Below are 12098 nucleotides of genomic sequence, written 5' to 3' on the forward strand. Positions count from 1 at the left end.
CATAGGTAAACTCTTCTGTTCAGTTACCTTCTTGGCAAAGACTAGATGTTGTGCACTGTACAAAGATTTTTCTTTTTTTCCAGAATCAAGAACAGCTTAGAGAAGAGGATTCTGATTTTATTCTGAATGATGGTGACCTTACCGTGACATATGGTGATACAACAATAACTGCAAATGGTTCTTCTGGCCCCCATACAGCTACCACTAGCCTTGATGGCAGGAGAACAAAAAGTAGTTCAGAGGAAGCACTGGAACGTGATTTGGGAGCAGCAGATCATGAAGTTACAAGCAGGGGTACCCGGCTAGTATTTCCTCTGGAAGACAATGCATGAATACTGACTCAGTAAAAATAACTCTTGCTCAGTGGATGGATCAAGGAAGACTGCAGGCCACTGTGTCACTTGAGGTGGGAATGTTTATTTAAACAAGTTAACACGCGTAAGTGGTTTTACTAGGGTCTGAAGATGTCACCTATTTTTTACTCAAGATGCTGACAGTGGGGTTTTCTAAATGTCTGAAAATAGACAAATGAGAAAACTGGTCATTCTCCTCTTCAACCACATATTGAATCCAAGTATAACTAGCATGCTGCAATTGTCTTGTTCAGCTGCAGCAGCTCTCTCTGAAGAGAGGTACATGAAAACATTGTCATAGAACTGAGCTTGTCTTGGCTTAGCTTGGGAATGTGGAAGAAGAAATATAAATATGATAATAATTATGAGATAAAAAAGAATGTATGTGTATCAATGTGGAGAGATCCATTGTTAACTTCTCTCATGAGGCTGAGGAAACTAAAGTAAAATGGGACAGTATACATTAGGACTACAGGTGCATGAATGGAAGACTGGGGAATCTGTTACTGCAAGCTGTACTTAATGTATTTCAGGGAAAAAAGGGAAAAGAAGATTTCTTCACTGGCCATGTGTTTAAATAGGAAAGCAATGAGAGCTACTTGTCCCTTTAGCTTTGGGCAACTTTACTATTACTATTCGCCTAACTTCTAGTGCCTCAAAAGAAAAACATCCAACTTCCTGTGGTCTAAGACATACCTGACCCGACACAAGCCCAGAGCCAGGTTCTCTTGGGTAAAAGTCATGAGGTGAAACTTTCTCTCCCTTAGGGTTCTTAAAAGCAGATGAAGATAGTTGGAAATGTATCTTGGGCTGGGGAAAACAGCAGCTAAGAGGAGGAGGGGGGGCTGGAGAGAGAGAGGCAGTGTTGAACTTGCATGGAACCATGAGGTTTCATATTGCTCAGAAGAATCCATGGACTCTGCTTACAGTTCTTGTGTGTGATAAACAGCAAACATCTAATTAAATGGACACACAAATACTGCTGGCTTTACCATTTGTGACTATACTAAAAGAAAGGTGTTTACTCTTGTTCTCTTTCGCAGAGTAGATGTGAAACTTCAGTGGGGCATTGCACAACAACATATAAGCTACAGAAGTGATGAACTGTAGTATCATCTTAAATGTGAAAAGGGAAAAAATCTTTACCTAGTATTTAGCCCACTTACACGTAGGCTAGCTTTAACTTATTGCTAAATGCTTTTTGATTTCCAAATGAGGAGATATCATTGTCTTTGCCAATAGCTGAAAACTTACACTTGGAAGAGCAGTTCAGCTATTTAAAGCATGCTAAAATGTGATTTCATTCTCATGTCTCAAAAGGTTTATTTTTTTAAAGAGTTTTGTGGCCCACTAATGTGATGTAATATCAGTTTGTCTAGTAAGTGTGTTTTTCTTGCTGCCATTTCAGTTGTTCCTCTCATAAAATTGTGTGTGAGTAAATACCCGCTCTGTTTTTCCTTAACTATTAAACCTAATGGGCTAACGTTGGTACAGGAACTTACTGCTGCAGAGAAACATTGCAGTCCTATTGTCTAGTCTGCTTTCTTTCAAATGTGTTCTCTAATGAGTGATCTACCTCCTTATCTGTCCCTCCAAGGTAAATTTGTAAAGGGCATTGATCTATAATGACTGTCTGACATTATTAAGAAAAGAGACACGAGAAAATCAGAAGCCTTTTTGTGGAAAAACTGGAAGACAAATACAGTCTGAGCTCTGCTCTTAAATGGTGAAGAGTAACAAACTCTGAAGATCTCTGAGCAGAACAACTCCTTTTCAGTTCTCATCTGCTTTCAAGGAAGACAAAGCAGATCGCAATGATCCATGCTAGTTATACTGTTTACATGGCTTGGTTTGGGGGGTTTTTGTTTGTTTGTTTGTTTTTGTTTTTCGGTTTTTTAAGTGCTCTGACAGTAGAAAAAGTAGTTTCCTCCTACATTACAAAAACAACTGTGCATTAATTTTGGACAAGTCTTTGGGACCCGTGCTGTCAATGCTGAGTGACGACTTAAGACTTCTACAACAATTAGAGTTATTAGCTGAGTCATATGAACCAAATTTTGGGTTGAGACAGTGAAACTTACCCAAAATAAATGGACTTAATACAGTGAGGCAAATATTTACATGCAGCTTGAAGCTGAAGCTTACCAAATTACTTTGGCTGAAAAACAGAGCCTTACGCAGACAGAGATCTGTTCTTTGGAAGAAAGATCTGGTACAGATTCCAGAAGCAGAAATTCTGTTTCGTTAGCTTTCTCAGGAAGACTGAATTTCTTAAAAGCATCAGTAAACCATCCCAGCGCAGGTGCTTCTCTGTCTGTGTTTTTAATTCCCATAGCAAAAATATACAATTGAATTAAGTTCACCAGTAAGCCCAAAATGTGGTTGTGAAAGAGCAGCCAAAACAGATGGATCACTGGTGAGAGGTGAGGAATTTAATACTCTTAATTCACATTCAAAAATTACTTAAAAAGCTTATCCAACATGGTGAGGAGAGGCCCATATATATAAGCTTAATTTTAACTCATATATTACAACAATGCATTTTATTCCTTGATTTTTATCTATTTTTCATTTTAAGTCTTCTTCCAAAATTGGACTTCACTGTCAACAAAAGGTAAGCTAAAACCTCTTACCACTGACACTGATCCTTGTACCAAATTCTCAAGGGACTCCTTTACTGAAAAGGTGGGAAAAACAAAAAGAACCCTCCTCGTCCTGAAACACTGCATATTTCACCAACTAATAGATGCTTTTTTCTTGTGTATGTCCTTTTGAAAGAATAGTTTAATACTTTCAATTCCTTTCCAGTAAGATCCTGAGCTGGCAAGAACTTGACCGAACCATACCAGGAGATGGGTATTTTCTTATAAACTTGGTGTGAGGTTTTGAATAGAAAACACAGCTTAAGATCGTAATGAACAGCAATCAGTACATATTAATACCCTCTTCAAATTGAAAAAGAAAACCTGTAAGATGATGGTCTTCACTGAAAAAGGTGTTGCTATACTAACATAGGATGTTGCAGCTCATGTGGCTGCCCTTGTACTTGGGACTGAGGGATTTCTCCTTGTACTTTTTCTGCTTGCTGTATTGTCAACTTACTGCTGAAAATCTTCACGTGAAGTTGCCAGGAATCTGCTAACTTCAGTCCCTGGAGATGGGCAAAATGAAGTCCCTAATCTTATTTCAGTGCTTCACAGAAGCAAGGCAAGACTGTTCTGCAGTTGCTTGAATTCCCATGCAAACAAATCTTTCCGATTTACTTGTGTAAAAGGTCACAGCAATCCACAAGCAGTACAAACATCATATTTAAACAGACTAAGAAGTTATCTAAACCCTTTTAATGGGGGAGGGGGGTGAGGCGAGATTAGAAAGATTTTAATTTACAGAATTTGGAAGAACACAAAAAATATCTAGAAAACTGGCATTTTTGTGCTTTGCTTGCTAGTTAATTCAGCATATGTGAGAAATGATCATGTTTTGAGGCACCTGTACAATGCTGCACATTTTTTGTGCAAAAGAACAAATTCTCTTAACTTCCATGGGACTATAGGCCGTTTATCAGTTAAAGTTAAGTAGCTATGAGCAGATCCTGTGACTAAGAGCAGTACCACAGCAGCCTCACTACAAACACAGGCGTAACACTGGATTTTCCAGGGCGCTGTTTGTGAGAAGTGTTTGAAGTGCTGCTTCCATTGGCTTCAGCAGTAGCTCTGATACTCTGAGCTCAAGTTATCAGAAAGGAGGAACGCTATGACAAGTTTGTTTATGCTGTACGTTACATGTCTGCTATGCAGAAGAAGGGTACAGTGTAAGCTACCTTTTCTGATAAAGACTGAACAAGGGTGAAGTATCACATACTTGGTACTTGACCAAGTCTAGCCCTATTCCAAGGATGCAAGTTTTTTGGCCTATGAAAGGAAACCGAAAATATTTTTTATTGTTTTTTTACACTGAAGGAATTGCCTTTGGGGAAAGGACTGCAGAAATTTTAACTGAAGGGGAAAAAAATCTAAGCTTTTTTGGCTGACCTTCCAAAGAGCTGATCTGAAGGAAGTACATAGCAAAGGTTAAAATGATGTCTACTACTAACATGATAGCTACTATGTTTTACTCCTGGGGAGAGGGAAAGACCTCATGGTAGGAAGTCTAGATAGCATGAGCACCTTATAATAACTAGAAGGCCAGATCCTGTGATTTTAATCTTTATAATCAGTGAGACAATTTGTAGATTGGCATGGAATGCGTGGTCCTTCTTGTGTAAGTTCAATATAAACTGAATTTCTGTCTCTCTTCAGACAGTATCAAGTCAGAGGAGCTTCTCTGAGTCTAATTTGTAACAGTAAAACCCTGGAAGCTAATACGCTTCACATGCTTTTCAAAGAAAGGTTCAGTGTTTCTTTTAACTCTGTTTGAAGTAGCTCACAGGAATAACATCTTGACCTCAGCCTTGGCAGAGATGGTCTCTGCCTCTGCACAAGTGTGGGAATGGAATTTGAGTAACCAGAAGCCTCAACTTCATGTGCTTTTCTTTAAGATGCGGGTGAGGGGAGAAACTTTTTGGGGGAGAAACCAGAGAACTTACAGATACATCAGCAGGGAGTATTCCTCTCCAAAATACTGAACTCGTGACCTGCTGAGTCTTAGAAGCAAGGGAAGATAAACCATGACCAAGAGGCACAGACCATCCAGCAGGAAAGCGGGCAGGAAATACCCCAAACTGGCTATGTACAATCTCGGTTGTAATCAGAGTCACAGAAAGTAGGACAGAGCTGCTGAGTAGCTTGAGCACATTCCTAAGAGAAAAACACGTAGAATAACAATTTCAAATGTCCCTACACTGAAAAATGCTCTTTGTAAGAAGCAGCCCGTGCAAATCTTATTTGCAGTGCAGGAGGAGGGTCTCGCTTCCCAAGTTTGGGGAGGAGAGTTTAATACTGCGCAGTGAGAAGCCACAGATACTTCCTGGCCTGCGATTTTTGGGAGTGTCCTTCTAAAAAATAACTTCCAGTAGAAACAAGCCTGCAAAGTGAAAGAGAAGGAAAGTGTGGAGGAAATAGTGAATTACAAAGCCAGGAAATGGCTTAAACAGGCAGCTTTACTGTGGGAACAGCATGGTAAACAATTGCTACTCTTAATCTTGCAGTGCTAAATGCTGAGAATTTTTGTAGGCTTCTGCATACCTTATCCTAAAACAGAGGCAATGGGATAATGCAAAACTAATTAAACTACCCTGTCCTGATTGATCACAAAATCAAAGGCTTTCACAGGGAAGCACTGACTTGCTTCTACTCCAGAGCAAGGAAAGTAACTTTTTAAAAAAAAAAGTTCAAAATAATCTTGCATTGCTGCTATGTTTTTTTGAATCTAAAAAGCCTTTAGTAATTTTGAAAGCAGTTCTAGGGTAACATTAGTCTGGTAAATATGGAGGTGCCTTATAAAATGTGCATACATACAAACAGGTTGTAAATGCTTGGCCAATCATATTTGTGTTGCAGACTCAAATGAAATTTCATGTCTTCATTTGATACTTGCAATTTATACAAGCTTTTGCTATGGAAATTAAACAGTTGTGACAAAGTGATTAAATGCTAGAATCAGTTCAGATTTTCAGATAATAAAATGATCTATCTGGTTTGGATGCTTTATCCACTATGCCTTTATCGTATGCTACTTTCTTGATCGTAATCTATTTTGCACCACCCCACGTGGACTTGCAGACCTCCAAAATGCCATTGGGTTTGAAGCTTTATCTAGGGACTGAAACTTAACTGAGAGAGACAGCTCATAATAACTTATACTGGAATAAAGGACTTCATTTGTTGCCTGCACTGTCTATGTCAGGAAACTTGGTGGTGTAGAAAGGTGTCTGCAGGGAGGGAGAGAAGCCGTGGCTTTTTTAATACCTGGTTATGCTGATGCAGATAAAGCCAGTGTCCCTCCCAGGTTCATGTACAGTAGTACGGAGCCAGAAGGGATTTATACTGGTGCATGCAAAGAGGCAGCAAGCTTTGTCCTAGGGAAATTAGAAATGTTTGGGTTAGTCCTAGCTTTTGTTAACGTAATGCTTTTTCATTTAATTTTCTGATGGCCCTAGTTTCTTGCACTTTTTTAACCTTTTGGAGCTTGAAAGCATCATCCCATATAAACACACTATGTGTGTATTTTAAAAGGGGGGTGGGGGGGGTGGGGGTTAGAATAGTCAGGCTTCACTCTTGTGCCTGAGCACAATGTCAAAGCTATGCTACGTTGCTAGCTTATGCAAATTTGGTTAATTAGATGGCAATAATTTGAAATACTGTAATTAAAGGTCACTTTCCCACTTTTATTTAGAAAAAAACCCAGATTTGCATTCCCTCAGAGAAAGTGAATGCTCAACTTAAAAGGGTTTTGCTGCAATGTTAAAATACTTAACTTTAGGCTATGAGAAATAGATTGGATTTATTTTTTAACTAGTAAAGTCTCTGAAGTTGTTATTACAGAGGCAGGGAGAAGTAGGTCATGCAGTTCCATGTTATAACATATTTATGAATTTTATTTCCAGATTTTAGTTTAATCAAGAAGCTTATCATCCACTGTCTGATTCTGAATTTCGGTCCTAAATTGCCTGGCTGAATGTCTTGGTGTTGACACAGATTAATACCAGAAAGCAGAATACCAGAAGGTATTCTTCTGGATAGTATCAGCCGATTAGTAATAGTCATTGTGAAATAATAGCTTCCAGCACATGGAGTCACTTGAGATAAGTTTGTCTGATTTTAGTTTGGGATGTTGGAAGTAAAGAAAGGGGTATGACCCACAGCTGGTTTCGGTGGAACAGGGAGAACATAGGCATCTAAGGGTGTCCCAAATTTGCTTCCTTCCTTTAAGGGAGACAGGCTGCTGTGCCTTTCCTTTGCAGTTATAGGATGCGTGCTACAGGTTTTCTGTTTATTAGTTCTGATCTGATCATAAAGCACAAAATCAGAAGCAGCATTTAACCTGATTTCCATCAGTCTACCATGCTCACAACTCTTACCCTCTTGTCATTTAAACAAACGCATCAGTAAGGTTGCAGGAGGTGTCTTAAGGTTCCTTTGAACATAAAAACGCACTAGGTATCCAAAGCATATCGTGCTGTCCTGACCAAGACTGCTATGGTAGATGGTCTGTCCAAACCTTTTGGTAACTTCTGCTCCCTTGTTATCAAAGCACCTAAGGCCTGCGTGGTATGATAGGTTCAAGCTGGAGGTGGGCCAAGCACTGTCTCAGGGAGGGCTGTAACGTATATTAAATCCTATCCTTCCTAGAGATAATGTTATCTCTTGTGTGCAAGAAATTGGGTGCTACTGCACCAAATGCCTTTAACAACACTGAAGTAATTACTGTAAGCAGAGGTTTGTAGAACTGCAATATAATACTGTATCCCCTGATACATCTTCTTCATAGTGTTGATAGCTACAGCAACAGCCGTCTTTCCAAAATTTGCAGTTTAAGCTGTGAGGATTTAAGGAAGACAGCAGCTCTCTGCAGTGTCAGGGTTTGGTTTTTTTGGTCTTCAGCACTTAGTGCAACAATGGCGTGCAGGTGCTCTGAGCCCTAGTTTGGGAGCTCAGTGTCCTAATGAGGTTAAGTGGCAAGGGATTATCGTTTAACTAAAACAGTGGGTGGGGAAGAGAGGAAAAGCAAAATATTGTGAAAGCTCTGTAAGTTGTGGGGATAGTAGTAGTGGAGGAGGGGGAATAAACACCTGCTGGGCTTTCTGCCACTGGCTGATTTGTGTACATACTTAGCTAAACATTCAATTGTGTGGAAAAGATACTGCAGTAATTTCAGCTTTGTCTGAGTGTGCTGATTAAGGCTTCATCCACACATTCCTTTCTCAAGTGCTGCTTGGAGCTCCTGCTCTGGCAACAAGTTTCAGGTTAGGTATGAAGATGGTGTTACCATTCTAGGTCAGCAAAGTACTTCATCTTTCCATTTCTTCTTAGTACTCCATTACTTCAAGTAGATCTTGGAGTCACTGGGAAGTAGCAGGTACAAGGCGTTGTTAGCTTTTGTGGAGTTCATTGTTTTATGTCGAGTTATACCATTAGCTGCACTAGAACAAATAATCATATTTGTCATGTGTAGTCAAGTCAGAAGTATGTCATCTCTAATTATTTGATTAACAGTGGTGCAAAACTTCGTGTGGCTTGATATATACAAATAAACTCCGTATTTCAGCTCAGAAGTGAAAAGGGCTGATGCTGGCAGGTCTTTCCTCAAGGCAAAGCTAGCAACTCGGCCCTCTTCTCACAGTACAGAATTGATTGAGAGTTCCCTATTGACAGTTTCCTTCCTTAATGACACCTACCTGGGAGCATCCAACAGTTGCTCCGATATCCTTTTATTTTAGGAAGGACTGCAAGCTACAACTAAAAGTAAACATTATTATTTGGAAAAATACAATACAGATTTACGTCAATATGGCTGTGATAGAGAGGAGTTATAAATCTGTTTCTTAGAGTGAATAATCATGCAGACAAAGGGGGTCTGGATGTTACACTTCATTTTATAAGATGATATTTGGAAGGTGCTTTGGCAAGAAGTCTTAGCTCATGCTTAGTTGCTGCAGGAAGAGGAATCTATCAGGATTAATAACTGACCATTTATTCTTGGTTCTGTTTCTTATCTTTTCACCAATTTTCACAATGGAGAAAAGTTTCTAGCAGTGTCACCCAGAGGTTTGTGCTGCTGGATCTGGAGAAGGGAGTGAGTAGGAAAGTGAAAAATGTGTGGGATATTCAGTTACTTAGGATGATGGAACCCAACACTGACTGTGGGGTAGTGCTTAGTGAAAAGTACCTCCAGTTATACAAGTGCAACAGCCTATAAAATAGATGTTTCCTTGTAAGAAAGAGCTTGGAATCATTCTGGTTAGTGTTTAGAACACAGCAGGAAACCTGTCTTCTAAAAAGACAAACAATGTTGGGAACTGAAGTAAAAAATCACAAATCTTCTGTTGCTCTATAAATCCCCTATGTGTCCCTGCCATCAGCATCCCATGTAGCCTTGGTCATCTTTGAAAGGACATTAAAAAAAAAAAACTGAAGAGGCACAGAGCAGGGCAAAAAGGTAACCAGAAGTACAGTGCAATTTTCATATGATGAGTAGACACTGGGTTGTTTCAATTGGGTAGAACAGATGGCAAAGGAGTTTTGTAAATATAAAAATGGTATGGCAAGGGAGATCAGGGAATGGCGATTCACCTGTTACTAAGAAAAAAAAATGAGGGGGTACTGTCTAACATGAAGCAGCAAATCAAAACCAAAGGCAATGTTGTTACCCTAAACAAACAGTGAAACTTGCTGTTCAAAAGTGTATCAACAGGTTAAAAAATCAGCCTTTCTGACAAGACCAGTGGCACCAATAGCTGTTCACCACAATCCAAACCTCGCCTCTGCCTTAGGCACTCCCCCAACAGCTGAGGAGTTGGGGGAGGACTAAGGACATCTTCTGTTGCATTGCTTTCCCTAAGCATGTCCTGCTAGCCTGAGTTGGGTACTGCTGCTGTGAAGGTTTTTGCCCTCGTACACACACAGTGAGCTAGTCTGAGTTTTGCAATAAAAAAGATGAATGCTGGAAACAAACATCTTGTGTTAACCCCTCTGCTGTACCTGCACGCTGGGCTGGGGAGTTGGGGGTCCGGTGCAGAAGCTGCTCGTTAGTACTGTCCAAAGCAGCGATGCTTTGCCTGTCTTCAGAGAGGACATGAGGTGAAGCCTAGGCAGACTGCTAATTCCAGTGTAAGAGACTAGTGGACAGTCTTATTTATCTTGCATTATCTTATCACACATTTTACACCAAACCACACTAGTTACATACAAATTGATGAGTTTGTTACCATAGTGACCAGTTAGCCTTGGGTTTATTTTTCAGCTCAGTGAAAACAGAAACTCACACCTCAGGTTAAATATTTCTCTCGCACCTTGCACTTTTTCCATAACACTGAAGAAATGGGCAGTTCTCGGTAGCTTGTGAAATCACTGGCAAGGCTTCTGCTCACAGCATGACCTTCTTTGAGCAGGGACAGTCTTCCTCTTCCCAGTGATGCAATCTGAGGGCTTTGCTGTACTTTGCATGCAGTGAGTCACTTTATTTTTTGATGGCAGTATCATCCACAGTCAGCAGATCTGAGCATGAAATACTACAGTGCCAGTTGAAGGAGTTGAAACCCTTCTTATGCTATTCCTGTTGTCTTGTTTCCTTACAAATAGCTGGAAGCAGTGTCTCCAGTCATTAAGAGTTGCTGCATTTTGACTGTACTTGTCCATTTTGGTCAACAATGAGGTTTTTAAAGAGACTGGAACTTGTTTTAGGAAGAAGTAGTTCTTGATCCTCTCCAGACAGAAAGTTTGGCTGAAGTGGATGGGTGCCCTACATTTGGGAGTGTGACTTTACTAGTTCACTCTCACACCGTATATGCAAGGTGTGAGCTGGCTGACAAGGCAGTGCAGGTACCTCCGTCTGCTTTCAGTGAGAGCAAACTGTCCCCTGCGCCAAAGTTCATCCTGCAGTCAAGAAGAGAAGCTCTGCAGTGAGCCTGAAAGTGAGAAGCATATCAGGTTTTGCAGTAATAAATAGGTTTTAGCATCTGGGGGAAGACATGAAAGCTTGTAATCAGGTAAGTTATGAAGTTCAGAACTTTTATTTGTTCTTTGTCATTGTTATTTAATGAGAAAAGGACTCTTCTTCAACATTACCAAGTGTTATCTTGGAAAACTGAGATCTAAGAAAATTACAGCTATTTCCTGCCTACAACTACAGAGCCCCTTTGTTCAGGAGGCCCAAGGATTGATGTTTTTAATGCTACTTATTTTCACCTTTTTTTTTTTCTGTTGTTCAATCCAAATAAACCATTCTTCTTTTGCTTTTTGCAATATATTTTCCTCAAATACGTGGGAGCTTCCTTCTAAAAATAAGGGGTACTCAGTAAATTTTCAGTATGCTAACGTCAGCTGAATATTTGAACTGGATCAAACAAGGGAGGAGTGGAAATAATGATAGGAGAAGGTGATCAGAATTAAACTGTACTTGAAGAGCTAAAGACGTTCCGCCCACTGTCTTTCTTTCCCCCAGCCATTCTGTGTATTCTAAAATATAATCGGTAAAGGATGTTTAAATGTTTATCAATCTAACATAGCTTCTGTTCCAAGATTAACACACCTATGATATGACTGAATTCAATATTCTCAAAGCAACTGAATTTTGTTAATCCATTTACCTCTTCCCTAACCAAGAGTGGGTTCATGAAGTAAAAACTATTCCTGCTAAACTAATCCACAGTCCAAGACAATGTGATTTCTGCAAAGCACTTGAAGTAACATAAGCCATGTGTATTTTTGAAGTTAGGAGCGGTTTTGGTTTGGTTTGTTGGTTTGTTTTTTTTTTTTTTTAAATAAAAAATGTGACAGCTTACATTCAGTTTTGTGTAGCATAATGCTTGAAAATGTGACTTTTTCTAAATACACTATGTGTTCTGAGCCATCTGATCAATGAAATAAAATTATCAAATCCATCTCTATTAAAAATCTTAAACAAAACCAAGTCTGCTTTCTTGTTATGGGACAAGAAATAATATTTAAATACTAAATGATTACATGCAATCTGAAAAAGGGAATCATAACCTGAGGTAAGACTACAGCTATCTTGAAAACATGCTTTAATCTAGAAAGGATGAGTAATTAAACACATGCCCCAGCTATAGACAGAAACTTTATTCAT

General features: G+C 39.5%; 1 protein-coding gene across 4 annotated transcripts in view; it reads left to right on the forward strand.

Annotated features, from left to right (window-relative positions):
* The window catches only part of SLC9A7 (solute carrier family 9 member A7), an 87900-nt gene extending 76137 nt beyond the window's left edge, over positions 1–11763 (forward strand). For 2 of the 4 annotated variants that reach the window (XR_011322073.1, XR_011322074.1), the window contains one exon: positions 84–205. Coding sequence is in view for 2 of the 4 variants with exons in the window: in XM_069769958.1 (XP_069626059.1) it covers positions 84–332 (249 nt within the window). In the remaining 2 variants the exon portion in view is untranslated. Of the gene's footprint in view, positions 1–83 lie in introns of all 4 variants that reach the window. The other 2 variants (XM_069769958.1, XM_069769959.1) reach the window with 1 other exon arrangement.
* The last annotated feature ends 335 nt before the right edge of the window (positions 11764–12098 follow it).

Source organism: Haliaeetus albicilla, chromosome 25 (assembly GCF_947461875.1).
Source record: "Haliaeetus albicilla chromosome 25, bHalAlb1.1, whole genome shotgun sequence".
Lineage (NCBI taxonomy): Eukaryota > Metazoa > Chordata > Aves > Accipitriformes > Accipitridae > Haliaeetus > Haliaeetus albicilla.